This window comes from Formica exsecta, unplaced genomic scaffold (assembly GCF_003651465.1).
Source record: "Formica exsecta isolate Colony F162 unplaced genomic scaffold, ASM365146v1 scaffold69, whole genome shotgun sequence".
Taxonomy (NCBI): Eukaryota; Metazoa; Arthropoda; class Insecta; order Hymenoptera; family Formicidae; genus Formica; species Formica exsecta.
The window spans coordinates 116613-143095 of NW_021853455.1; the positions used below are offsets into that span (position 1 = coordinate 116613).

Sequence of the window (26483 nt, forward strand, 5' to 3'; positions counted from 1 at the left end):
GAAAATATCTTTGAAAATATGACTAAAATTGAATAAGAGCAGTTGAAGGAATTATCATTGTATTTTTTTATATGTGATAAAAAATAATACATTATCTACTTCAGTTTTGCTTTTCTATTTCTTATAGATTGCCATTTTTTCGAAATGTTGAGACATATTTGTACATACGTGAAACGATTGTTTATGGATATGTTTATTCGTATCAACAATCGTCGTTTTTATAAGAGAAAGTACGAATTAAACGAAGAAAGAGTGATCTGATCTTTATTCGTATCAGCATCCACACAATCTTGTCTCTGAATGTATACACATCGAAGTATCAACGCGTATAGAAAGTAGGAAATCTCCCCTCGAAAAATACTGTTCTCGTTTGTCGCTTGCGGAAGGTAAAAGTATGAGCTGCATCGCAAAAGTCCGCAAGTACGAAAAAATTCACGGACACTCGCGAGAATCCGAGTCATCGGCACCGCGCTTTTAAAAATACACGGCGCGAAAAATGGGGGTGCACAACGTTAGAAGAAAAAGAAATTTCGTACGTAGGGGAATTTTTGGAACTCGATCTCTCGGGCTAAGAATCGAATACATCTCGAATTAACCCTGGATCGGCTTTTATCGCTGATCATCGACGTATATGTGTATCTGTGTGTATTCTCGTATTTATTCATACGTACGTAGCATCGCGTATGTGTATGTGTGTGTGTATGTGTATATATATATACATATATATACATATATGTATATTTTACGCATAGCTTCGTCCTGCGCGGCTTAAGTATAAATCTGTAGCAGTATCAAAATGGTAAAAATAGTGCATATGAAGACCATGAGCACAGGTAGGACCAAGATGAATCTGACTGAGCGGCTGAGGCCGCTTGGCTCCTGTCATACGGCCTGTTCGCCGGATTCGGTAGAGGCGTCGAAGAGCGGCCGATCTGCCGGCGTCTCGTTCGACGTCGTCGACGTTGTGCCGCCGCCACCTCCGTTTCCGGTGCTACCTTCCCGTCTGGTCTTGCTCGAGCCCGAGAAACACAGACAGCCGGACTGGTTACGATTCCGTTTCAACGTCGGCTTGTTCTCGCGATCCTGCTCCGCCAGACACTTCTGATAATAATCGTAATCCTTCAAGTACCTAACGAGGACACATCGTAATCAGTCGGGAACTAAACGAGAGCGATCTTATATAATATATATCATAATGAAAAATATATAATATGTTCTAGATCTGAACGTACAGCATCATTTTTCTCTCTGTATTACAGAAAGAAAATGTTGCTATAATCGAAAAAATTTGAATATTATTATGATGAGATAAATTCTCTCAAATGAAAACTAATTATGTCGATTGAAATGAAATTGATGGAAAAATAACATTTTTGTAATACGTACCAAACCGGCGGCCATCGGTGCTCGTTCAGATACTCTTGGTTCTCAGGATGAAGCAACCGCACGCTGCGAGGCGACATTTTGCACAGCTTATTATAGTTAACGCAGAGATGATTCATGCACCAGTCGGCCAGCTGATCGGCATTATGCAGCTGCAAAGTCGTAACCAAGCGTTAAACATAGGTAATCGCTAAATTATCGCGTTTTAATTGATGTGAACGCGCGAAGGAAACCGACCTTGCACGGTTCCAGCAACCTCAGACAGTTTTCGACGGCGTCGTTCCCCTCGTTTTGCGAAAGGCGATCAAGATCCTCGATCACCCTGCTCTCGACTAGATTCACCAATCGTTGAAGGCAGAGTCTGTTGGCTAGTTCCAATAGGTTCAGGCATCTTGCCGAGGAGATTGCTGGCACTTCGTCCGTATAAAGGTAGCACAGCAACTTGTGGAATGTGTACTCCCGTACTCCAGGAAAGACTATCTGTCGATTGCAATCGCAAGGATCTGTTACAATTATTCGTTACCCATAACACCATAGCCGATTTACGTTTATAAATTGACAGAGTTTGTTAAAACTTTATCATTTATTAGAGAGTGAATTATTAATGTAAAAAAATGTAAACGCGTAACTCGTATCGATTCCACAAATTAAAACGTTGAGTTTAATATTACGCATACACTTACGACTTTTGCACTACTTTCGCGAAAATCGCCAGAGAACATGGCTTTCATCACGTCGCATCGGGCAGTGAGAATCGCTTTGTGAGCCGGTACGCTGCCATCGTCCAACTCGAACATCACATCGGCGAAAAGACCTAAGCATATTTACATTGAAGGCAATAATTGCTTCATCGCTCATTGATCGATACCAACCTTGCTCTAGGCAAATGTCCTCCAGTCGTTGTCTAACCACTTGCTTGTACCGATTATTGAGATCGTTATTGACAAACTGCTCCCGCGTCTGTATGCTGCCGAGCACCATGAGTAACTGCGGTAGCTCGAGAAACTCGGCCGCCTGTCTGATCTCCTGCGAGTTAAAGGAACGGGAACGTCATACCGATGCGCCTTTTCGATTTTCATCAAGAATGAACGAGAAAAGAAAGAAAGAAGGAAAAAAAAGAAAAAAAAAAGATACGATATCTGATCTCACTTTCGGGTCGCTAGTGGAACCTATCCTATTAGGCAATGATTCTAGAATGTCTGTGATAACAATCGGAAGCGTATCCATGCACCTCTATAATCGGCCAAAGTCGATCGCACGTCGATTCGAGGATCCTGCCCGCTCGATGATGTCGAGGGCGATGGTCGGTACGATACTACGATAGCGATGATCCGCGAATTATAAGCTTAATGAGGATGGCCTATTAGCTAAACGCCGAGGATCAATGCAAATTTCAACGAAATTGTTATTAAACAAATCAAAATTTATACGGAAAACACAAGAGATAAACGAGTTCTCGAGATACATAAGCAATTTTTACAGACGGCCTCTTTGATATTTATTTATCCCGTAATTATATATGTAATTTTTTCTTATTTAATTCTTTACTTTTTGCTTATAAACGAGAGATTAATTTTCGGTAATGCGTCAAGTTTGTTTTATAATTGAAGAGTCGTAATTATAGAAAGGCGCATGCTCGTATGATGTGATATATGATCTCGCAATTAAGTCTTTCTCAAGTCGAATGAGGCCACTATGTGCGTGCGTGCGTGCGCATGTAACGTGTACATATGTATCTGATGCGACTGTCAAATTTTCAAACGCAATTTTAAACGCTTTGTACTAACCAGTAGAAGCCCGATAGGAGCTGTCTGAAAGAATAGAGCCGCGTTAGTTACTGTATACTCTGCAACAGTTGCGATTTTAGCTCACACGCTCTTAAGAGAAGCTCATACATGTACAATGACTTATTACAAACACGATATATCAGGAGTACTCGCAATTGACCGCCATTTTTCTCATGATTCCAAACCAAAAAATTCACACATAAATAATATTTGTCTTCAAAAATTAATATACCTATAACGTAAGCAAAAAGCGCGCAAGAGAGAGCTTGCGCAAATTATTCGGTCGAATTCTATCTGCGTAAGCCTACGAGATAGAGATCACGTTTTAGTTCAATTTTCACATCCGGAAGATTACATTTTTATTCCGTTTTCTCAAAATACGTGCTTATTTTATACGCGCACCGTCTTTTGTAGCAAAAATGAACAAGAAAGTTCTTCTCACATTCTCGAATGTACCTTTTTTTCTCTTATCGTTAGGATAATTTCTACTGATCCAACGTACTTGTAGATCGTGATACCGTTTATCCAAGCTGCCCGTGTAAATGAATTGCAAGCACTGCTGCATCGCCTGTGGCGTGATCAGCTTCGACAGCGTAACCACAGTCATGGGCTGCTGCACTCCATTCGCGTTTTCAGTCTAAAAAGTGTTCGTGACAAAGTGATAGTTATTAGTTGACTTTTCGCATAAGTTCTCGCAATCAAGATTCTCACCAGACATATACGAATATTTTGGAAGGCAGGATGATTCAGTTCTCTCGTCGCACCGTTAGTCTTCCTCTGATTATCCACCGTCGGCAGTACTTGAAAACTCGATCGTCGCTTAAGCTGTTCCCAAACTCTGCAACGTATATTACTCGTTTGTGCGAGGGGCTCGTGTTTCATCGAAACGAAATATACAAACTTTTTATTACGGAAATATCGTAAACTCTGTTCCATCGCTACTTATAATGTGGAATATGTCGACACTGAAAAACCGTGCAAAGGCTAAGGGAAGGGGGCTGCATTTAACTCTTTATTTGGCAATAATGCTTTCAAGCATAATGTTAGTGAGATTTTTATGGTAGCATTTGTTGATTAGGCACATATCTTTTTTATCGTTAGTGTTAAGCTCAAGCAACGTTTAATGCGTTAATGCGTTAGTTGCAACACTTGCCGCAAGATTAGACTTGTTTCGTCACGTGTTAGCTGCGACTTGCCAAATAAAGGGTTAACTGACGCAGGAATCAAACATACGAGGAAGGATCAACTCACTTTGCGGGTTTGCTTTGATCGATACGAATTAGGCACTCGGTATCGTCGTTGAAGTCACCGACGGTAGCCTCGCCAAAAGTGCTCACCTTAACGAGACAATAAGGGAAACATGTGTTATTGTGTTATCTTGTTTACTACCTCCGAACCTGATAGAGCTGGCATATACCATGCTGGACTCGCTGGAGCTGCGCGGTGTCAATTCGTGGGAGAGTTCCATCGAGAATAACCGATGAAACGCCGGCGACGCCGCGGCGAGCAAGCACCGATGAGCCAAGAACGTGCAGTTGCCAGCTATCAGAGTCACGTCCGTATGAACTGGTCTTGTCCACAGGCTTTTCATGTTTTCCTCATATGTACTCGCAGCTAGGCATACCTCTGGCGGTACTGGTTTTGGCGGACAGAATGGTGCCTGTTGAACAAAATTATCACACAATTCGTCATTGTCGATGAAGAAAACGTGACTCAAGCATTAATTAAATTTAACCTCCGAAATAAGCAATTCCTAATTTAAAATTTTAAAATTATGAAAATGCGGGAAAGAATTTTTTATCTCTGTGTGTTTTTTGAAGATAAATTTATTATAAAATAAAGATGCTTGATTTATATATATCATATCCATTACCTGTAACAAAGGTCTTTGCACCCTCTTCAGGTTCGTCATCCAGAAACGCTGCTGACGACGTGCGATCAAAGCGGCGCGTATTGAATTTTCGAATACCTCGTTCACGCCGTAATAAGTGAAGACGCTTGTCTCGTAATAGCAGACACCGAGTTCTCGCGCTACCGCCCGTGCCTGATCTGGCATCACCAAATCGCTCTTTCTTGTAGCCCTGTGAATAATTGTCATCATTTCATAAATTTGTAGTTACGTATTAATTATAATCGTGATATAAAAACAAAAACATATAAAACGATACAAAAACGATGATTATCGAAATTATTCCGACCACAGGCATATATACAAGAGGAAGACTTGTTAAAAGTCATGAGAAACTTTCAGTCTTTCTCCCGAAGGAGTAATCGCCGTATGTCAAGGTTTGGTTAATTTTGGCTCGACTCGATTACACGACGACTTATCGGAAATTTTAAGCTTTTCACAATCGACCGCAGTGCCATCATAAATTTCATATGCCGCGATAAATTTCATATATGTCACGTAAGCTGATCATAATGAATATTTTTTGCCAGCAAAAGATTTCGAGGAAGCTTACGAAGAGAACTCGCTGAGATCAATACTTTGGTACAATTCAGTAAACCCATCGTTGAAGGAGCACCGATGCGATTGAATGAGTTTCACACGAGACTAAAAAATTGGCTTTGAACATGGATTTCGTTTTGTAGCCAAAAAAGCGACTAATCGATTAAGACAACTAAATGGTACACGTGCTTGTATCATGTTTCTAAAAAATTATTTTTTAGAATTTATATTTTATATTTTATAGGGCAATCAATTTTTTATATTGGAATTTACTCTTTTTGAGATTAAATTTAAAAAATAACTAATATAAAAACTAAATCATTGTTCTTTCATATATCAAAGGATTAAATTTTGTAATTCTCGATGCTCACAAAGGAGAATAATAAAAATTAAAAAAAAAAATAATTTTTAAAGATGTGAAAAAGGTTTTGGAAATTAAAAATTTTTCCATTTTAAAATGTTGAAGAAATGTAAAATATTTTTCTTGAAATAACTTCCATTATATCATTTTTTCTTTAATTTTATAATTTCTTTTTCTTTAAATTAAAACTTTTTAAAGGAAATAATTTACCTTACAAAAGGACTGCGATCGCGGAAGTAACTGAGATAAGTCTCGTCCCGATACATGTACCGCAGATCGTTTTTGCATCCGACCAATAGGACCGGAGTTTGCGGGCAGAACCTTCTTATCTCGGGGTACCACATCACCTTGCAGTTTCGCAAGGAAACGGGGTTGGTTATGGAGAAACATAGTAACACGACGTCAGATCTGGCAAAATTCTTTTGATTAATATCGATTCGCATGAAATTGTGCTCGACGATGATCTTACCTGCCGTATGCGAAACGTCGATCCTTCTCGTGATCACCAAATGTGTCCCAGAGACGTAGCGACACGTTTACGTTGTCTACTACCTCCCAAGATCGCTCCAACACCTGGCGCGCATCATATTATATATCATATTTAATATCACTACATATCTCTAAGAAAATTAATAACAGAGATTTATATTTGTAATTTGATAATTAAATATAAATATATTTTTGCCTTAGCGAAATTTCTAAATTTTTTTGGCATTAAATCACTTTATAAATATCTCTCGATATTAAATATAGATTTTTCACAAATTATTTTATCTAATATAATTTATACCACTTATTACATGGGGTTTTTTTCGCAAACTCACATCCTTGTAGATCCGATACTGGTCGATAGCCCAGACCGTGGGCACGTGAGTAGTCAGGAGCTGCGACAATGACACGTGCTTGTTGCAGGCCCTGGCGCAGATCAGTCTGGTCTTTCCGACTGCCGTGTCACCCACGACCACGCACTTGACCAGTTCCTGGTGCGGTTGCTCATTGTCCATCACCGGCAGTCTCCCCTTCTCATGCAATATACCTTTTCACCTGCCAGATCGCACGTGTTCCGGACCGCTATCTCCGGTGCTGATGACGCTACCGCTGTCGTTTCTGCAGTCGCCAATTGCATGCACCACATCCGACAACCGGATTGTAACACGGCGTCCTCGACCTTGCCGCAGATAAGATGCGCTGAAACTGATACGGACATGATACGTAAGTCAATTATAGCTTTTCCCATGTTACTTTCGAGAGCGGTTCCCGCATCAATGTTTCGATCTACTAACGTAACGACACTCATTTTCCAAAAGTAAGTTGCGACGGTAAAAATTTTAAATGTACACTTGCGGTACAGCCGGATTACGTGTAATGTTACGTTCCTGTACTTTTGATAGTTGTTTGTTGCATAATGTTATGTCTTAAGTAGACGAGCACATGTGCGCGTCTGTTATATGAATCATTTAGCGATTCATAGTTGCACTAAGTACAAGGTCTGTTTGACTTTTTGGAGACAGATATAGATTGCTTGCATTAATCGTGCAATAAATAATAACGCTATGAATAGAATGTAGATTAGATTGATTGCGTGGAATAATCATGTAAATGTATATGTCAATATTCGAATTGTGTAAGTCATAATCGAAAGCTATCCCTCGTGCTTGACCTCCTCGATCATACATATCATGAGGCGATCGAAGATGGAGAACTCGCGGGGAGAATCATATTCGTGCCAAAAATAATCTACGATTGTGGGGTCACATCACATCAAAATTGGAACGTTAACTTGACAAATTACGAAGATTGCATGATTACATTATCCGCAAAGAAGCACATGGGCTGTATTATAGATATATATATATATATTAGACATGTCTGAGGAGGATAAGAATCTGTGGAATTTAGACATCCCAAATATACATATATGCAGCATATGTCTATTGATTTGACCCTACAAAAGTATATTCTATATTTAGAGCTAGAAGCTTCGCAACCTCAACCTCAACTTTCATATTGCTTTAGCCCTGAACGCATATACATAGACCTATAGCATTGTTCCAGCTGATTCATTCTCAAAATCCTCGCCACTCGATGAACTTCACGTTCTCGGCGGCTATACGCTACGCTAAATCCTTTTCTCTGGATTTTCATTCAACTTATTCTCTTTACTTTGTAGCTTTAGTTTCTATACAAAACAAATTGTCTGGCCATTGTTACATACGTGTAGATTTTGATGAACCAAAATACATCTAATGATTCCTATAAATCTCTCTAGATAAAGTTATATGTGCGTTTATCACTTAAATATTTATTAACGTTAGGTAAAGAAAGAAAATCATATCTGAATTTAATATTAAATCATGTCCGCGAATTCTCCGATGTCATAAAGAATGTTTTATTATTGATCAATTTAATTTTATCTATTTTTTATTAATGTAAATCTACCAAAATCATAATTAGACATGTCACATTAATTATTAGATATGTTCTTGCTCTTAAACATGAATTTAGAAAATATTGTTTTAATTAAAAATGTTTATAGTCTACCAAAATCAAAGTATTTTATAAAGCAGCAAAAAATTCAAGTTTGTATAATCTATACAAATTTCCAGAATTAATAACGCTATTTTTCAAACTATAAATGACAATTGGAGACAAAACTACGAGACAGATTTATAATTCAGGCTTTATCATAAATAATGGAGACTCTATGTTATTTACTATCTTTTGGCAATCTCCGCTTATAATTTCTTCGCTTCATCAGCATAGTTCCAGATTTAATTTTATCAAGCAAAGTGAGTAAAAGCTATGTAGTATGAGAAAAATTGAATTAGTTTTCCGCGACTTTCACATCGAATGCATCTCAAGGTAACACGCACTACATGCGGCGGGTATAATGTTATAATATCCGCTTGTTATGATAATGTTGTACGTCCAGAAGAAACATGTCGATAATGCTAGGTGACAACCACTCGAGATATGCAAAACGCAATATTCGCTGAGTGTGTCACACGATGCGAAAATCGAAAGCCCCGTCGTTCAATAGCCGACTTGTTACGTTGACGCTTTCCGGGAAGTGTCTTTGGACGAGACCTACTTTCATAAAATAGAATTTGTGGCAAGTCTCCGCTCTCCATTCATTAAACAAATTGGTTACATTTTTACATTTGGGGCAAAAATGAAATCGGAGAGTTTATGTCGATAAGAGTTTTATATGTAAAAGTATTGATCGCGAAAGGGCTGAAGGCAATTAGTACAATCCGGCTCTTCGCGTGTCAATCTGACCTCGCATTTTTAGTTATCGTATAATCTGTAAATATTATCGTTTCTCTTATCGAGTATTTATCATGCGCTATAACGACATTAAATCAAATAGATGACAATTGCATAATCTCTGTTACAATTATTAACGACATTTAAAATTTTCTTTTCCTTTTTTAAAGAAAATAAAATTTCTTTCATCCATTGTTATTACATGTAATTTCATGTAATTCGCTGTTTGGTATTTGTATTCCGGTTCAAAGCTTTATTCTTTCGATTCCTTATGAATCGTCAATAGTTGATCTTCAAATTAAAATGGAGTTTTTAATTTTTTAAATATTATCAGAATCTCGTTCCGATAAAAATTTGTGTAGATAGATTCCGAGATATGCTACATCTTATAAAATTTTTGTTTACGCTTTGTAACGCTTTTCATCGTATCTTGTTGATATCTTAAATCTTTTTAATATATTTGCAAACATAAAATAATCCATGTAAATGAATATGTGTTATAAACAATATCGCACGCAATAGATCAAGAAAATAGTATAGTTACTGCGTATATGACAAAATATGGTAATATAACGAATGATTTAAATCAGTTAGAACTGGCAAAAGTCGCCATCAACTTTTTGCACAAGGCCCATCGATTTTTGCCAGTTTGACGTTTGTTTTCGCACTTTGTGCTATGCTACGCACCATAAAATACGCGTGATGCATATTAAAACGAGCGTAAAACGAATTGTTATAACGCGTTGCAGTGACCGTATTCAAAGCAGTGCTCGCAACCATGGAGCAATAATTTTGTTGGAAACGAAAGCATTGAAATAAGAGAACAAAAATGATTTATTTGAACAACGATCAAATTAAAAATGTAATAAAAAATGATGATATATTCAGAAATTAAGCTTTGAGAGTAATAATAAAAATTAAATAATTTTAAATGATAATAAATCACATATTTCCTCTTTTATGACTCCGGAAATATAAATCGCAATAAGAGATTTATTTCCCAATTTCCGATACATTGCACCCGGATATTTCGCTGTTATCGAAATCAATAGTGTTACGGATCCGATAATAGCACACAATACCTCACTCACGACTTGGCAGTGCTCAAAAGATATTCATCCCACTTGTTAGCAGAAAAAAAGTAACCGACATAGTATTTGAAAACTATATGACGATCAAACAAATATCTCGTCGCACAGCATCTTTTTGAAATAAATTGATAAATCAAAGTTTTTTCAAAATTTTATCTCATCAATAAATTTCTACCATTACGTAAAATTTCATCAAACGAATTAAAGTCGATTGTTTTCCATGCGGAAATTACCATTGCGCTACCAGAGTGATACGATGTATGGAATTATATGCATCAATGACGTCAGAAGCGAGAAAATCTAATAAAATTTCTCGCTCTTACGAAAGTATGCAGAATCGAATAAAATGATTTGAAATAGAATTAAAATTGGGAAGATAGATTTCGTAATATCTATCTGTCGTCTCATGTTGTTAAACGGATAGATGAAAACAGTGCATGTAAAATATACATACGGCTAATTACTCGATGTAATTTCGCTGTTTTCGCAGATAGTGATACTTTAATCGATGATTCGTCAGACAGTCTCTATATATCCAAGGTTTCAAATTGATTTTAGTTTCTGTTTCTCTGTTCTATATGCTTTTACGAGAGCATATTCAGAGAAATATCGTCCTGACGTCATCGATCTATATAGCGAAAACGATTATTAGTCCGCTTTAAATAGTCAAACCCTAATAACTTTGGCGGATATTTTCCTAAATTGCAGTGAACGGCAAATTCCATAATTTTCAATATCTCTAATCTTTTTGATATGGAATAATTCTTCTATTTATTATTTAATACTTATACTTGAGATATGACACATGTCAAAGTTCGATAGCTGTCAGTGATTGCACGCGCGTTTCCTCCATAAATATCTCTAGAAAAATAAATTTTGCGAATGTCGGAGCATATATGACATCTAATGTATCCGGCACGAGAGAGAGAGAGAGAGAGAGAGAGAGAGAGAGAGAGAGAGAGAGAGAGAAGCTCGGAGAACGGATGTAGAACGTGCGAGAACGGACTGTAGATACATGCCAGTGGCGGCGGCGGCGGTAGAAGACCGTGCATTGCGGCGCGTAGAACAGCTGACGCATTGCAGAACGGGTCACGGGGAGGTCAGCCGCGAACGCAAGTAGAAGAGGACCGGACCCACCGTCACCGCCGCCGCCGTCAGTGGAAAAAGTCGAATAGGCGGTCCGGATCGGCGCACTAACTCGCCACCACTTTCTTCTATTCTCGTTCTCCGCCGTTTTTCGTCATCGAGCCGAGCCGAGCCGCGCCGTCGAGCTCGGCGTAAATCAATCCGACCGAAGGACGGTCCAAGTCCAAGAGAATTGCACGTGGGGTCAACGAGCCGCGCAACGGCCGCACGGCTCGCGTCCATCCGTCCATCGGCCGCATTAATTAAGTAAACGGTGTTCTTATTGCCGACCTCTTTCAGCGGCTAATCGCGGAACTGCGATGGTACTCGCGCGATTACAGGCCTCGGTAACGAACGAAATCGGACTTGACACTTGCGAAAATTGTTGCGTCACGTATATACCTGTCGATTTCGGCGTATTCTCTCTCTTTTCTCTCTCTCTATCTCTCTCTCTCTCTCTCTCTCTCTCCATCGATGTATACAGCACATGTATCGCGCTTCCGTCGTCTTTATCTGTATCTTTGCTCCGATATCTCACGATGAAACGTTCTCTTGGTGACGCAGACGATAAAATCTGACGGCATCGGCACGCGCCGCTTAAATCGCGATACACGCAACAATCGACGCGGTCGTTAGAGTAAACGATCGCGATATACCGCAATGCCGATTGACACGGCGCATCTCGTTACAATGTTAGAGGGAGGACATAAATCAATTTTTAACTGTGCCGCGACTATGGGTCGACGATCGGGTTGCAATCTCCATTGGCACAGTCGATGTTCTCGCGGATGATTAATTGTCTCTATGTATTCGCAAACTCATTTGTCCTTTACTTGAGAAAATTATCCAAGCAATAAGAAAAAAAAAAGACAAAATTGTTATAACACGAGAACAAAATATATGTTTGGCTACTCGCGACAACGAGCGAAAGTGCTGATTCATTCTATCGACTGATATATATAATAAATGTGACGTTGTTGTATGTATGACACGTGCAAGAGAAAATATATATATATAATATATGATAAGCTAATATTAATGCCAGCTGTATTAGCAACATTAACATTCGCAAGAGCAGGGTACTGCAAATTGGTGGCTCGTCTATGGATCGGTGGCGGGGATGCTCGCACTCGCTCTGCAGACAGTGCTCTCTTATATAAGTTAAAAGCGAGACAGACGGAGAGATAGACGAGGGAGAGAAAAAGAGAAAGATAAAGAGACAGAGAGAGGAGTAAAACCAGAGAGATAAATAGATCGAATAATAGTCAACGGCCAGCACGCGATGAAACATCCAGAACGTATCGACATTGAGCGCAACCATACGCTCGATCGAGAGAGTTTCACCGTGTGACTATATTACTTTTCTCGAGATAGCGTAACGACTTTAACGTTTTTCTCCAAAGCAGCGTTCGCCCGCATCCCACGGATGAGGGAGATCCCTGTGGAAAAAAAAACGACAAGTTTTTCTGGCTCGAGAGAAGAACACAGTCGCCAAGTTTAAGTTAAGTGCTGGAACACGATGAGATGCACGAAACAAAGTCGACAACCTGGCTTTCGTTCGTTCTGACGGAGGACTTACTCGTGTGATCAATTTATATCATGCGCCTCCCCGTTGCAACTTCACATTCGCCGACGTTCTTTCTCCCTCGATGTTCACACACCCGCGACGATTCCCCGACACCGAGAAAATCGCGAGATTCGCACCGCTCTCGAAGATGCACTCGTGGCGATTCACGTTCCCTCTTTCTCTCTCTTCTTTTTCCCGATGACAGCGCCAAGTTTAAGTTAAGTGCTGGAACACGATGAGATGCACGAAACAAAGTCGACAACCTGGCGCTGTCGTTCGTTCTGACGGAGGACTTACTCGTGTGATCAATTTATATCATGCGCCTCCCCGTTGCAACTTCACATTCGCCGACGTTCTTTCTCCCTCGATGTTCACACACCCGCGACGATTCCCCGACACCGAGAAAATCGCGAGATTCGCACCGCTCTCGAAGATGCACTCGTGGCGATTCACGTTCCCTCTTTCTCTCTCTTCTTTTTCCCGATGACAGCTGCACGCCGGTTCGCTCACTCCGGCTGACGCATGCTACGCGAGTACACGCGACGAGTTTGGCAAGGTGGCACGTTCTCGCGCGAGTAGAGTGAGATATATGTACATTTGTATACATATGTATGCAATCCGATTGTGCGTAGAGCCGGGGAGAGCGAGAGGAGATGGAATTGACAGTCGACGCGAGAAATTACCCGCGTGCACTCTCCCTCCGGGTCTCCTTGACTCGATGGGGCGTATTCTCTCGAGAGCGGATGTCTCGGTTATCCGTAAAAATTTTCTCTTCACGAAGGCGAGACGGTGAATCCGCACCGCGTCGCGAATCGCAGAGACGAGCGGTCTAACGATCGCCGCTCCTCCGTTCCTCCCGTCTTCCTCGGCCGGTGCCGTCTGTCGGAGCTCGGAGCGCGACGATGGACTAGAAACTGCAGCGGCGGCACGTCGCGCAACCAGGACGTTCCACGCAAGTTCCAGCTGACGTCCTGACAGGGCGGGCGCGCGAGGAGGGGCATTCCATCCGAGGCGAGAAAGGGAAGGAAGCGCCCTGTGTATATTCTTCGGACCGAGATGCTCCACCGAATCGGCGTTGCTCCGATCCGATTATCAAAAAATTCGCCGATTTCCCGAAACAGATCTCGACGATCACTTTATAACGAATGTCTATTCTTCTCGCTTGCTCGATGTAGGTGTCACGAGACAGTTCCTTGGCGCGTGTCAAGATTCGGTTCGCGGGTGTTCCCCGACGTTCTCCATGCGATCGCAGCGAGAGAGAGAGAGAGAGATTAATCGCGGAGTTCTCGAGACGATGGAGCTCTCGCAACACGCTTGACTCAGAGATTCTCGTTCCAATTTCTTCCCTTACTCTAATCGCGATAAGTGCTTCCCACCACCCTCTACACGATTCCCACCCTCTCCCTTTCCCTTCGCGTACCCGTTTCTCTTTCCACCTTGCCCTCGAACGGATAACTCGCGAGGGCGCCGATTAACTGATCGACGCGTACGAGTCTCCGCTCGCGGAGAGAGATTCCGTACGCATCGCAGAATCGCTCGCTCGCTCGCGTGTTTCGAGCAGAACTGCGCACCACCTGTCAACTACTGGCGGTCGCTCGAGCGCTGGTTCGCGAGTTGACCCACCTCCGCTTACGAGAGCCGCCGCCGCCAGTCGATCGAAACCGCCGCTGTACCGCCAAGGCTCAGTCACCAGGTGGATGACGAGGACGTTGAGCTACCGTCATATCGACGCACGTGTCCTATGCACGCGAAACAGTGTACGAAGAATTGACGACGTTACAGCACCGTTAGTTCCGTCTCTCCGATATCAAACTGATGATTGCAGGAAAGAAAGGAGAAAGGTCGATAGTCGTCGTTGTCGTCGTTGTCGTCGTCAACGTCGTCGTCGACGGTTGTCCGCTCGGTGCTGCCTCGGTGGCCGTCGGCGGGCGCGTCGGCGACGGTGCGCACGGTGAGAACGTATGTATGACGTGAGTTAGGGTAGGGTAGGGATAGGGTAGGGAGAACGGTTTCACCGCGCCGATCGGAACAGAGAGGGAACGACCGCGAAGGGGAAGATGAAAGAGAGAGAGAGAGAGAGAAACGCGGCGGCTCGGTTGACGAGATAGACCCGACAGCACCCGGCCAACTGCACATCGCTGAATGAACCCGCCGTGACCCCGACCCTCCTCCCGAATCACGCAACCACCCTGTCGACCCCCTGTTCGCCTTCTCCTTCTCACCGACTGACGCGATCTTGGTGTTATTTTATAAACGCCCTGCGCGAACGTCCTACCCTCCGCGACCTGCTCATCCCTTCGACCGCGCTGACGTCTCTCGGGATGCAGCGATACGTTGCGCGCCGACCCCTCTACCCCGGGGAAGTATCGTCTTGAGAAAGATTCTCGTCTAAAATTTCATTTTTCATCAATGACGCTTCAAATTCCTCTCGGTTTAACTCGTTTCTCTTTTCGGACGAGATTTCACGATTTGTAATTGCAAGAAACTATTTAGAGCTATTATACTCACACAAGTTATTTCTCTTCTTCGGACATATAATTTTTCTGTATAATTGAAATAGAATTTTCTCCTTATTATATCACCGATAAAAATTGTCCATGTAATAACAAAAGGAATTATCGCTCTCTTTTATCTCGTTAGAATATCAAAGACAATTATCTAGTTTCTATAAAGATGACTTGAAAGAAAATAAAAAAGAAGCAAAAAATAGACCAGAATATTGATTTTTGGATATAATGGATTTTATCAAAAATAGATTGTAGTCGATAATCTTTCATTTAGGAAATGGCACAATAATTGGATGCTCAATTAGATTGTAATGACCCCGCGTGATGATAATAATAGACTTATTATCCTATATTTCTTCTTTGTGAAAGAAATATGTTTATGAGTGCACTCATGCAATCTTATTGAAATACTATTCATGCGATGTCTATTCTACGTGCGTCAGATCTCACCCTCCCCTCCTATCGTTAGCTATAATCATTCTCTATATCTATTACTTGTCGGTGCCAATAGCTGTTAGCCACACTTAAAGGGTTTGACCATCGTTAATGAAATTTGCTGAATGGATCTTCGAACAACCTCATCAAGCTCGAATAGAACGATAAGTTGACTTTTATTCTCATTTCTTCTTCCTAAGATAATATTAATGTTAGAAAGTTGAGATATAAAACGCGCATGGTTATCATTTGACATTAATTTAATCACAATTTACAATTACAAAAAATTACGTTAATGCGTAACGTAATCTTTAATTGAGTGATATAAATATTTTTTGCAATAATTACGACGATTATAATAATTGTTAAAAACATAAAAATATATACATTCTAACTAAGCTTTATTTTATTTAAATATATACATATATCTCATTCTGCTTAAATAGCAATTATTCTATTTAGAGATAGGAAACGAGATAATATCGTGATAATAGTTGTTTAGTGTATCATAATAACCTCTCCTCTCGTCAAAAACTTTTCTTTGGGGCGATAAAAATAATTTGCAACTAATGGGCGACAAAATTCGATCCATTCCCATAAATCGATGAGCCATAAGAATTTTACCTCCCATTTGATACAGGAGAGGATACAAAAGAACATGCACCGGTACCGATATCGGCACCGTGTTTAACCATCACGCGCATGCTGGATTCGTTGTGACGTCAGGGGGCGAAAAATCAATCCACCCTGCCGCCGCACTGTAGCGCGCGGCGAGGCTGGGGGTTGTGTGTTATGTCCCACCATTCCTCGTCGTCGCTGTTAATTGTTACAGCAGTCACACATGCTCGCGCGAATGTAATTGCGTGACAATAAAAGATCTTTATGAGGTTTCGACAATTTAACGGAGATGCGTAAGCGCGTTGTGCGTTCGAGCTCGCAACTCATCCGATCGATTACCAGGAATCTCATGTTTATCGCTACGATGTGAACGAGATTAACTACAATTGTGGTTGCAAATGTCGCGTGCATCATCCTTGAGGCACTTTAAATCACGCTTGAATAAAAAGCGAATCATACCGAATGACCATCAAGCTATCAAGGCGAATCAACGGTCGCATCTCGTAGAAATTTATCATATCTTTAGTCACCGCAGCGAAACCAATTGCCGCATTATTGCATTTTGAAGCAATGTTTGTTTGAGATATCTAAGATAGTTTAGTTACAAGCTTCTCTCTCTTAAAGATGTTTCATATAAATTAATTTTTTCTTTTTTTGCTGTCATATCAGTCTTATTGTTAGTTACATACATATTTTTTCTGATATAAAATTAAATATTATGTAAAATATATAATTTTATATCAGAAAAAAACTGATTACTAATACTAGTAATTATATATTTTACATATTTTTATTATTTTTCATGCACACAATACTGTTGCTTTAGTTCACGAATATTTTTTAATTATGAGTTGTGATTTAAAGGGGCACACCTACCTAGGAGAGTTAAAAAACATGCTTTCTGGGGAATTCTTTTTAGAAAAATTAATGCACTTTTATTAAAAAAACATTAGTATACTGTTAAGGATACATATTGAATGTAATTGAGTTTTTCTTTTGTTGAAAAATATTAAAAAATAAATGAGATATAGCCGATGCTCGAGACGTCCTTGTTTTTGAGGCATTCTGCGGTGGCCATCGTAGCTCGGAGCAGGATTATATGAAATCAAAAATTCGAAAAAATTTAGATAATATATTAAATTATCTAGGATCCATCGGGCCGGATTTTTGAAAAATTATTTTTTAACATAATGGCAGCGTGGCAAAGTTGAATATCTTTTGGGTAAAAAAATATTAATTTTTCGCGTGTAAAAAAAAAATCTAGATAAAAAAAAGAAAAGCCCTCGATAGCACCTAGATTTTTAATTTTAGAATAAGCCTGAAAAATTTCAAGTAAATCGATTCATTACTTTTTGAATTATGTTGGTCACCGACTTTGAAAACGTGATTTTGAAAAAAACGCGTTTAAAGTTTTAGGCTGAAAATGATCGTTCTACTTTACAGCTCAAAGCTAACTCCGTCTATCTAACCTGCTTCTAATCCTATCGTTTTTATCTAACCTATCGCTAATCTATCTCTCTAAAAATCTCTCAAAGGAGATTATAGATCCGTGCGATAGCTGCCGCGCGACAGGTCTCATACCTGCTTCGAGTGCTACTTCGAGAAACTTTATACCTCTATAACTTTGTCAATTTTGCTGTGATTAAATTGAAATTTTCTGAGAATACTTTTAAGATATTGCACTACAAGATAATGTCAAAATCCAAAAATCGATTTTTTAGAAATTTCTAGGTAGGTTGCTCTCTTTTAAGTCACTCGGTGTATCATCCATTATTTTTAATTAATATAACAAATAGATAAAAGGCGAATTTATACCATATAGCTAAAAAAAACTAATGATAAGTCTTCTCTTTCTCTATTTATTTTTCACACATGATTATAAAAATTACACGATATCTCTCTAATATATATTTCAAATTTTTTTTTTTAATTTTGCCAGAAATTTTGCTAAAGTCACAGAATTTAGATTATTTTCGAAACAAATAAGAATCTTATCTATTCGTATGTTTATTGCGTGTTCTCCGAACTGGGATATAGACGATTACTGCGATAGTCGTGGCGTGAATAAGGCATGTAATTGCACATTGTATTCGCGTACGATTAATTAATTGGTTAACCGATTAATTAACTGGCTCGATCCATCTATTAACGACACATACGTAGTATATATGTAATTACTTATGTAACAACGGAGACGGGGGATCTTGCAACCGGGAGACTAATACGTGAACTTACTCGAATACGCGTATAATGGCGATTGCGTGTCTTACTTGTGCACGTACCAATAAGCAGCGACAAAAACACGTTTGCAATCGAGGCAATCAAATGCAACGTGCGTCCGCCCACGTAACAGTAACTTCACTCCCGAAACTCTGCCTGACCGAACACGTGAAATACCCTCGAGTGACTGTTAGTTACAACTGAAATCGCGACACTGAAAACAGCGTCTTATACGCAGTGCATTAATACGTTGACTTCGACTGCGGAAGACAAACACGTAGCTCATTGATAAGTAATTCAAAGCCGTGTGGCGCTCGTCGCGCATTATGTGTATGTACATTGTGATACTTGGCGATAACGGCGCATTCTATTTCTATTATAACAAAAGTTATATTGCAAAGCTTACCTTGAGGCGCCAATAAAAGTAAAATTTGGAAGATCGCTCTGGGAAGCGTTATTTTTTATCTTTATAAGAATTAATTAATATGATATCGTCTACATTTAATAAAACAATTAATAAAATTGGCTCTTAATGTAAATATTTTTCTACAAATATTACAATATTTTTGTTATATATATATTTGCATTCATACACATTTTATGCATATTTTATATTCTTTGCATAAATATATGTCAACGATTAATGAGTATCGCAATTTTTATAAAAAAAAATGTTAGAGTTGTTCTTTTCTTTGTTACGCACAGTAAGCACTTAATAACGCTCCGTTATTAGTAGCAAATATATGCGTACATATGTGATAACGCAGATCGATCGAAGACTTGGTCGTTTATATAACGCTATGTAAACAACGTGCGGATATTTATACGTGCAAGCTAAACGATTTTCCGATTTGAACGACAACGATTTATGGCTAGATGGCTCATTGGTATTCGATAACGGTGCGCGCGCTATTAACGCGTGTAATTAACAAAAAGGAACGGCGATAAACGCGCTGCGTAGTTCGGTAAATTGACTTGTTTATCTTCCGTTCTCGGATGCCCCTGTACAAAATGAAATTTGAATTACGATCTCTCATTTCGCGAAAACAGCTTCTTCACGCGATTGCATGGTGTGCGTGCGTGAGTGCGTGTATGTATGCGTTTTATTTATATGCGAGGCGATCTTTATTGCGTCGTCTAAAGATTCTTCAAGTATGCGGAACACATGCGACGTTAATCGAAACTTGGGATACTCGCGGAATTGACGGAATACTGACAGCTGTCTTTACGCGCCGGTATCTGCTCCGTTACAAATAATTATGATATGATAATGCAACAGAATAACGGGATAGAATAAAGAAAAAATGACTTTTGCGAGATCGCTTCGAGAATAATATCTGATAACATTTTGATGCGCACTTATTTTGAATTCGCAACGATGTATAAAGATAAGAAGAGATAAACAAGCAAATAGGATCAAAATAGGCGCCAAGAGATTAAACAAAAGACAATATCAACAATAGCAAAGACGATACGAGTACGTAAATGCATCTCGCATTCCTTGACTGTTTCTATTGTTCCCCGAACTGGCCCCGAATGTTTACGTTTCTTAAACGCGCGCGAGCGGAATGAAAAAAACTGCTATTCATCGAGGATTAGTAGAAAAAATTGAACGTGGTCAGACGCGCTTCGTGATTTCAACGCTCTTCAACAGTACGAGTGACAAATAAATCTCGTCTCTGACGCCGTATTCGGCATGAGGAATCAAAGTAGATTCAACAGAGACATTATTCGGTGCATCATTAGCTTATTAAGTTAGTTAAGCGAGGACGAAAGAAGACAACGTTGTGCATCGCGACAGTCATGTCATAAGCTGCCTTAAGCGTCGTTTTAGAGCCACGATATTTTATTTTGTGCTTTGTACTGCGATTCCTTTCTACCTCATGTTCAGCTTATAACAATTTTTAAAGTTTTCTAATATATTATTTTATAATACAGAAGAGTTTGATGATTTTTTGTTAACGCTTTTCTAACACTTAATAGCCGCTTTCTTTACGTTCCAATGTTTCAATTTACGTCTTCCAGAAATTTTGTTAACGCTTCCGTCTTGTTAACGCTCGTTTTACATTTTATTTTCATTAGCGTAGCGTTTGAAATTTACATTTTTATCTAATACTGAACTAAAGAAACATTTGTAAGAGTCATTTTGAAGAATCTTTATCTTTATAACACATACAGAAATATCGTTTTTTTAAATTTTCCGTGTGGAATAAGCCTCACTATAGGACAAAGTCCATAAGCGCGACATCATAAGTAAATCCAGAAAATTAATTTAAAAAACTTGGTTATCAGGAAGCAATATTTCAAACACGATGTCAATATTATTTTTTAACTTTACATCTAATGAGAAGAATTAATAAATTCTTATCACACAAACAACTAGTGTATTGAATTTCTCATAAAATGTGAACCAAGTTTGCTTATTAAAATAAATTTGTAGCTTAATGAGAGATAGATTTAAATAAATATATTTTTTTGTATAATGTGAAATCTTTTTAGAGTAACATTGTTTATTTGTGTTTAGAAAATAGCTTGCTCGTAAATAAGCGATAGCATACAAAGTGCAAGAATTTGTAAAAATTGATTAAAGTAACTAATCAATTTTTTTTTTTTAATAAATATTAATAGATTCTTTTGGATTTGTTTAACAGCTCAAAATGTTTATTACATTGAAATAAGCACGATGTATTGATACTATATAATGTTAATATACAATTGAACATGCATATGAGAAATATATACATAATATATCATAATTTACGAGTATATGAAATTTATTTATGAAAGACATAAAACGTATTTTACGATTCTTACGATCTTTAAGTTGCATAAAATAAATTGGCATAAATTGCCGGAATAAATTGATTTAGCCGTCAATCTAACACAAGACGATTAGACGTCCACTATTATATCGATAACCATATCTAGGTCATGCAAATTGCAGCGTGCGACTTTTTTTAGATGTTTTTATTCGATAATGCAAAAATTGCATATTTTATAAATAATTGCACAATTACTTTGTGCTATAAATCAAAGTGATATTAAAAAATAAAATCATCTATTGATATTTTATACACTCTTTTTCTAACATTTTTTTAAATAATTGAAACATTTATTTAAAACTGAACTTTTTAATCTAATTTCTTTATTATTACATCAAATATCAAGTACTGTTATATTTTTTAAACATATAATAAGACATAAAACGTAAAACAAATTTTTTATAATAATATTGCTATTGTAAATTACTCTTATTAAATACATATAAATATTATAGTAAAGCGGTGGAAATTTTTTCAATATACTTGATATTTATCAGATCAAGCAACATACATCTTACAACGATAAGCATAGAAGTATGTGGCGCTATCTCGAGACCAATGTCATCAAGTAAGGAACAAATAAAAACTCGTCGCCTTGTCCGGGCATCGGATAATGAACTGATATAGAACAATTAATTTAGAATAGAAACTTGATGCGAACAAAAAGAAAATTTTAATAAATATATGATTTAAATCTCTCTTTATGCAAAAATAGAAAATTACACTTTTAATAATAAATTAGTTTTTTTATTGTATTATCTTAAAAAAAAAAAACTAAATTAAAAAGCATTAAAGTAAAGCTAAATTCATGGCTATATGTGATGTATAATTTTAATTTTATTTTACTTCATTTTTAATTATAATTTACATTTTTATAAATATAAAATTATATAAAATTACTGCCAGAGCTATCATTACTATTGTAAAAATCGCCATATACATATACGATTTCACATTTTTCTGCAAGTTGTCAAAAACTATAATCTGCATAAATTATAATCTCTAATAACTATAATCTGCAATTTAATCGGATTAAAAAATAGTTTTGAAGATCAATAAAAGCTTCGATCCATTGATGTAAGAATATGCTTTTGATAATAAAAATAGCATTAATCTATGTTTAATTTTCGAAATGAACCCTGAGTTCCTTCAAGTTCCATTAGAAGACGGTACCTCTTCGATTCTGGTAAACGAGCCTTCTCGTTCGTACGACTCAGTTTCTCGTCCCGCAGAAACCAATCTCTGTTCTTTTCAATTTTTTCTTGCCACGCAGCTGTATGGCGTGTGTGAAAATAATATTATAAATCAACTACCTAACGTATTAAACTTTCACAATTAATATATTTACTAATTATGATACTATTTTTTATAAGCAATATTTTGTACAAAGCGCGAAAAAAACGCTTTATAGTAGCGAGAAACATTCTAGAAATGAATTAATTATAAATTGATAATAAATAAAAGATTATATTTACCATTTAATTCTTGAAACGTGCCTGCTTTGCCACCCCATTCGTTGGGAAGTATATCTCTATCCATATAAGCGTATAATTCCTCTCCGTCGCCATTATGTATGTGAAACTGCAAATATAAGAATTGTCTCGCGTATCTCCAACTCATTTTTAAATTGTACTTTATCCTGTATACTTATGACTATGTATACATTTTTGGTTTACCTTCTGAATCAGTTTTTCTTTCAAGAGTGGATAAAGTATATTGACAATATTAGTAATGAACGATGGTGCATTAAGAAAGTGAACGCTGGACAATCGGAAAGGCATGCTATCTTGCACTGCCAACATCGCCCGTCTTACGATAGATTGTGTCGGAATAAATTTTGCCAAATGTACCGTGCTACATCCCTAAAAAGATAAATTTTCTTTTAGATAAATTGCGGGAGATTTATATTACTGATGCTAAATACTTGATAATTAAAAATGTGTGTGTGTGCGCGTGTGTAATTATATCCGAAAATGATGAAAGTTAAAGACTGTAAAAGACGTTCCTTGATTCGATCTTTTCATATCTATTTTTCATTTACTAGACTTTGTAAATGAAGCGCCTCGCGCGATTTCATCTGCTTTTGACGTAACGTAACACAGTGGCGTAACTAACAATAAGTGAGAGAGCACTCAATATACTTGGCGCTTAAGTGCAACCTAGCCTTCCATATTCCATCCCCTAGCTCCACATCCAACCCTTCATATGCACTTTCTTCTTAAGTGAACGCTGGACAATCGGAAAGGCATGCTATCTTGCACTGCCAACATCGCCCGTCTTACGATAGATTGTGTCGGAATAAATTTTGCCAAATGTACCGTGCTACATCCCTAAAAAGATAAATTTTCTTTTAGATAAATTGCGGGAGATTTATATTACTGATGCTAAATACTTGATAATTAAAAATGTGTGTGTGTGCGCGTGTGTAATTATATCCGAAAATGATGAAAGTTAAAGACTGTAAAAGACGTTCCTTGATTCGATCTTTTCATATCTATTTTTCATTTACTAGACTTTGTAAATGAAGCGCCTCGCGCGATTTCATCTGCTTTTGACGTAACGTAACACAGTGGCGTAACTAACAATAAGTGAGAGAGCACTCAATATACTTGGCGCTTAAGTGCAACCTAGCCTTCCATATTCCATCCCCTAGCTCCACATCCAACCCTTCATATGCACTTTCTTCTTAAAATATGAACAATATATTGTAAAAAAAGAAAAAAAATGTGATTACCTTATTAAAGAAATAAATGTTTTATTTTTAATGGCTACCACTATGCTAACGAATTTTAAGTTTCAAAACCCAGTAAGTCAAGGAATATTTAGCATACAAATATATGTATATCTGTTGATAACTGTATTTCTGATACGAAAAATTAAGCATAATAAAGAAAAAAAAGTAGAGCAATCCATACCTCAAGATCTATGATCATAATATTGGACAAGCAGGATTCCTCCCATAAACGAGCATCAAGTATCATTAAAATACGTTTGACTATCGCTTGAAACGAGAATTTCTCCACGTTGGTGTCGCGTAACCGGAAGATGCTGACACGATATCCTTCCTCGGTTAACGATGGCAACACGAAGTAGTCTCTAATGAAAATATTTGCTTAAGAACGTATAACACTGTGAGAATTTATTTGAAACTTTTCGATTTGTTCCGCAACCCCAGGGGGGTATTCTAATAATTCTTTCTCAGAAATTATTTGGAATCGCGCGAAAGAATGTAAGATTTATTTACACTACGCCAACGGAGTCTTGAATATCCCGAGACAGCGGATCGCGAACAGTGAAAAATTCCGGCAAGGATGTTCGAACGGTATAATATCTTTCCAGTAATAATTTACATCTCTCGACGTTGTTCTTGCAGTTGTAAAGAAATCGCCCCAGCTTGCCATCGTCTACAATCAATAAAATCGTATGCGTGATTTATATCTTTTTTTGTATAAAATGTCGCACGCTTTTCGCGCGTTAGACATATATTCTTTATCTGATTTCAATATTGTTGTCAAAAACTTTATTTTTCTAATTTTTGATAAACATCAACTTTATTTTTGTCGTAGATCTTATTAGAAAAAAATGCACGATACTCTCAATAACTTGAATATTATATTATTAGAAGGTACTGTTATAAAGAGTACTGTTATCGAAATCACGCATCATACATTCTTTTCGATGATTAGAAAAATTTACGGACAAACACCTATGTGATTTGGCAAGTGCGGTTGCTTAGATAGCCATTCTCGAAGCGCTCTGATATCCTGTTCTCTCATTTCCGGATCAGGTGGGAGCTCCTTGTCCATCCGTTTCTGTTGCGCCGGCGTTGGTGGTAACAACGTCATGATTTTCTGAAACAACAACTAAATCGATATTGTTGTCTAGCCACGATGCGGGGATTGCGGAACTCGGTTAGAGAGTAAATATTCGGTAAGAGAGGAAAAAGTCCGATAATATATATATTGTTACTCTGTTTATTTGTATATATAGTTTTGACATTTATTTTTTTATTCTGCAGCGTGAATTTAAAACTAAACAATTTTGATTTGCTACAGCATTGCAATTTTTTACTTTAAATAAATGTATGTCATTTCTTTCGGCATCAATGTATTTGATGATATAAAAGATTGCATTTAATCTATTGTTTACTTTTGCACTTTTCCTATCAGGATAAGTAAAGATAGCATTAGGTCATATGTCTTCGTTTAGTTTTCTCATTTTAGCGAACAAATATTTAATATCCAATTCCGAATGCCATTTGATGAACGGTACTCATAACGCAAAACTCAAAGAATTTGGAAGAATATGAAAAGAGAGAATATACAAGAAGACGCGCATAATGATAAAAGAAAAAAGAAATATGTAACTACATACTTTTTATCTATTTTTATACCGATATTTATGATTCTCATTTTCGTACTTCCTTGCAGCTTCATATTTCATTTGATTTGTCATAATGTCATAGCGTCATTTGTCATATTGCAGAAAAAAATATATGCACATCCTTTATATTGTCCACATGTTATAGCGTGATTTATTACTGCTGCTAAATATGACCTCATCCGTTCTCGGCGTCACAAACGATGTTTACCTCTTTAAAATATTTGCTTGAGAAACGAAGGTGCGGGAGTAATTGGAAATAACACACAGGCGAGTCAGGAAAAGGAACGCGTACGTGACACGAATTCGATCTCGCAAGCCCGTTCGAATTATTGGCAAATTTTGAACGCATTGTTTTTTTTTGTGAAAGCCGATTGATGGCGTCGAATACCAATTAGTTTACAATCGGCCATTACACTTCTCCATTATTATCATGGAATTGCACAACATTTACAAAGAAGCGGAATGCCG

At 37.9% G+C, this 26483-nt stretch overlaps 2 protein-coding genes across 6 annotated transcripts; both read right to left on the reverse strand.

Annotated features, from left to right (window-relative positions):
• Positions 1-747: 747 nt before the first annotated feature.
• On the reverse strand, positions 748-20826 carry LOC115243119 (rho-related BTB domain-containing protein 1). Of its 5 annotated transcripts, none has more exons than XM_029819833.1 (15): positions 18873-20826; positions 6805-7174; positions 6450-6553; positions 6191-6388; positions 5044-5251; positions 4588-4830; positions 4422-4507; positions 3882-4008; positions 3673-3807; positions 3171-3194; positions 2256-2409; positions 2067-2197; positions 1621-1863; positions 1387-1535; positions 748-1129 (listed from the first exon to the last, which is right to left on the reverse strand). In XM_029819833.1, exons 2-15 carry the CDS (start codon positions 6982-6984, stop codon positions 883-885), a joined length of 2229 nt encoding a protein of 742 aa, XP_029675693.1. In that variant the 5' UTR covers positions 6985-7174; positions 18873-20826; the 3' UTR covers positions 748-882. The 5 variants fall into 5 exon arrangements, with proteins under 5 accessions (XP_029675693.1, XP_029675694.1, XP_029675692.1 ...); XM_029819834.1 differs by lacking the exon at positions 18873-20826 and adding an exon at positions 14654-14847; XM_029819832.1 differs by lacking the exon at positions 18873-20826 and adding an exon at positions 13043-13202.
• Positions 20827-22445: 1619 nt separating this feature from the next.
• On the reverse strand, positions 22446-25483 carry LOC115243122 (alpha-tocopherol transfer protein-like). The gene is made up of 6 exons (XM_029819839.1): positions 25339-25483; positions 24877-25036; positions 24548-24728; positions 23309-23494; positions 23108-23213; positions 22446-22905 (listed from the first exon to the last, which is right to left on the reverse strand). The coding sequence occupies exons 1-6, from the start codon at positions 25475-25477 to the stop codon at positions 22742-22744; spliced, it is 936 nt and encodes a 311-aa protein (XP_029675699.1). The 5' UTR covers positions 25478-25483; the 3' UTR covers positions 22446-22741.
• Positions 25484-26483: the final 1000 nt, after the last annotated feature.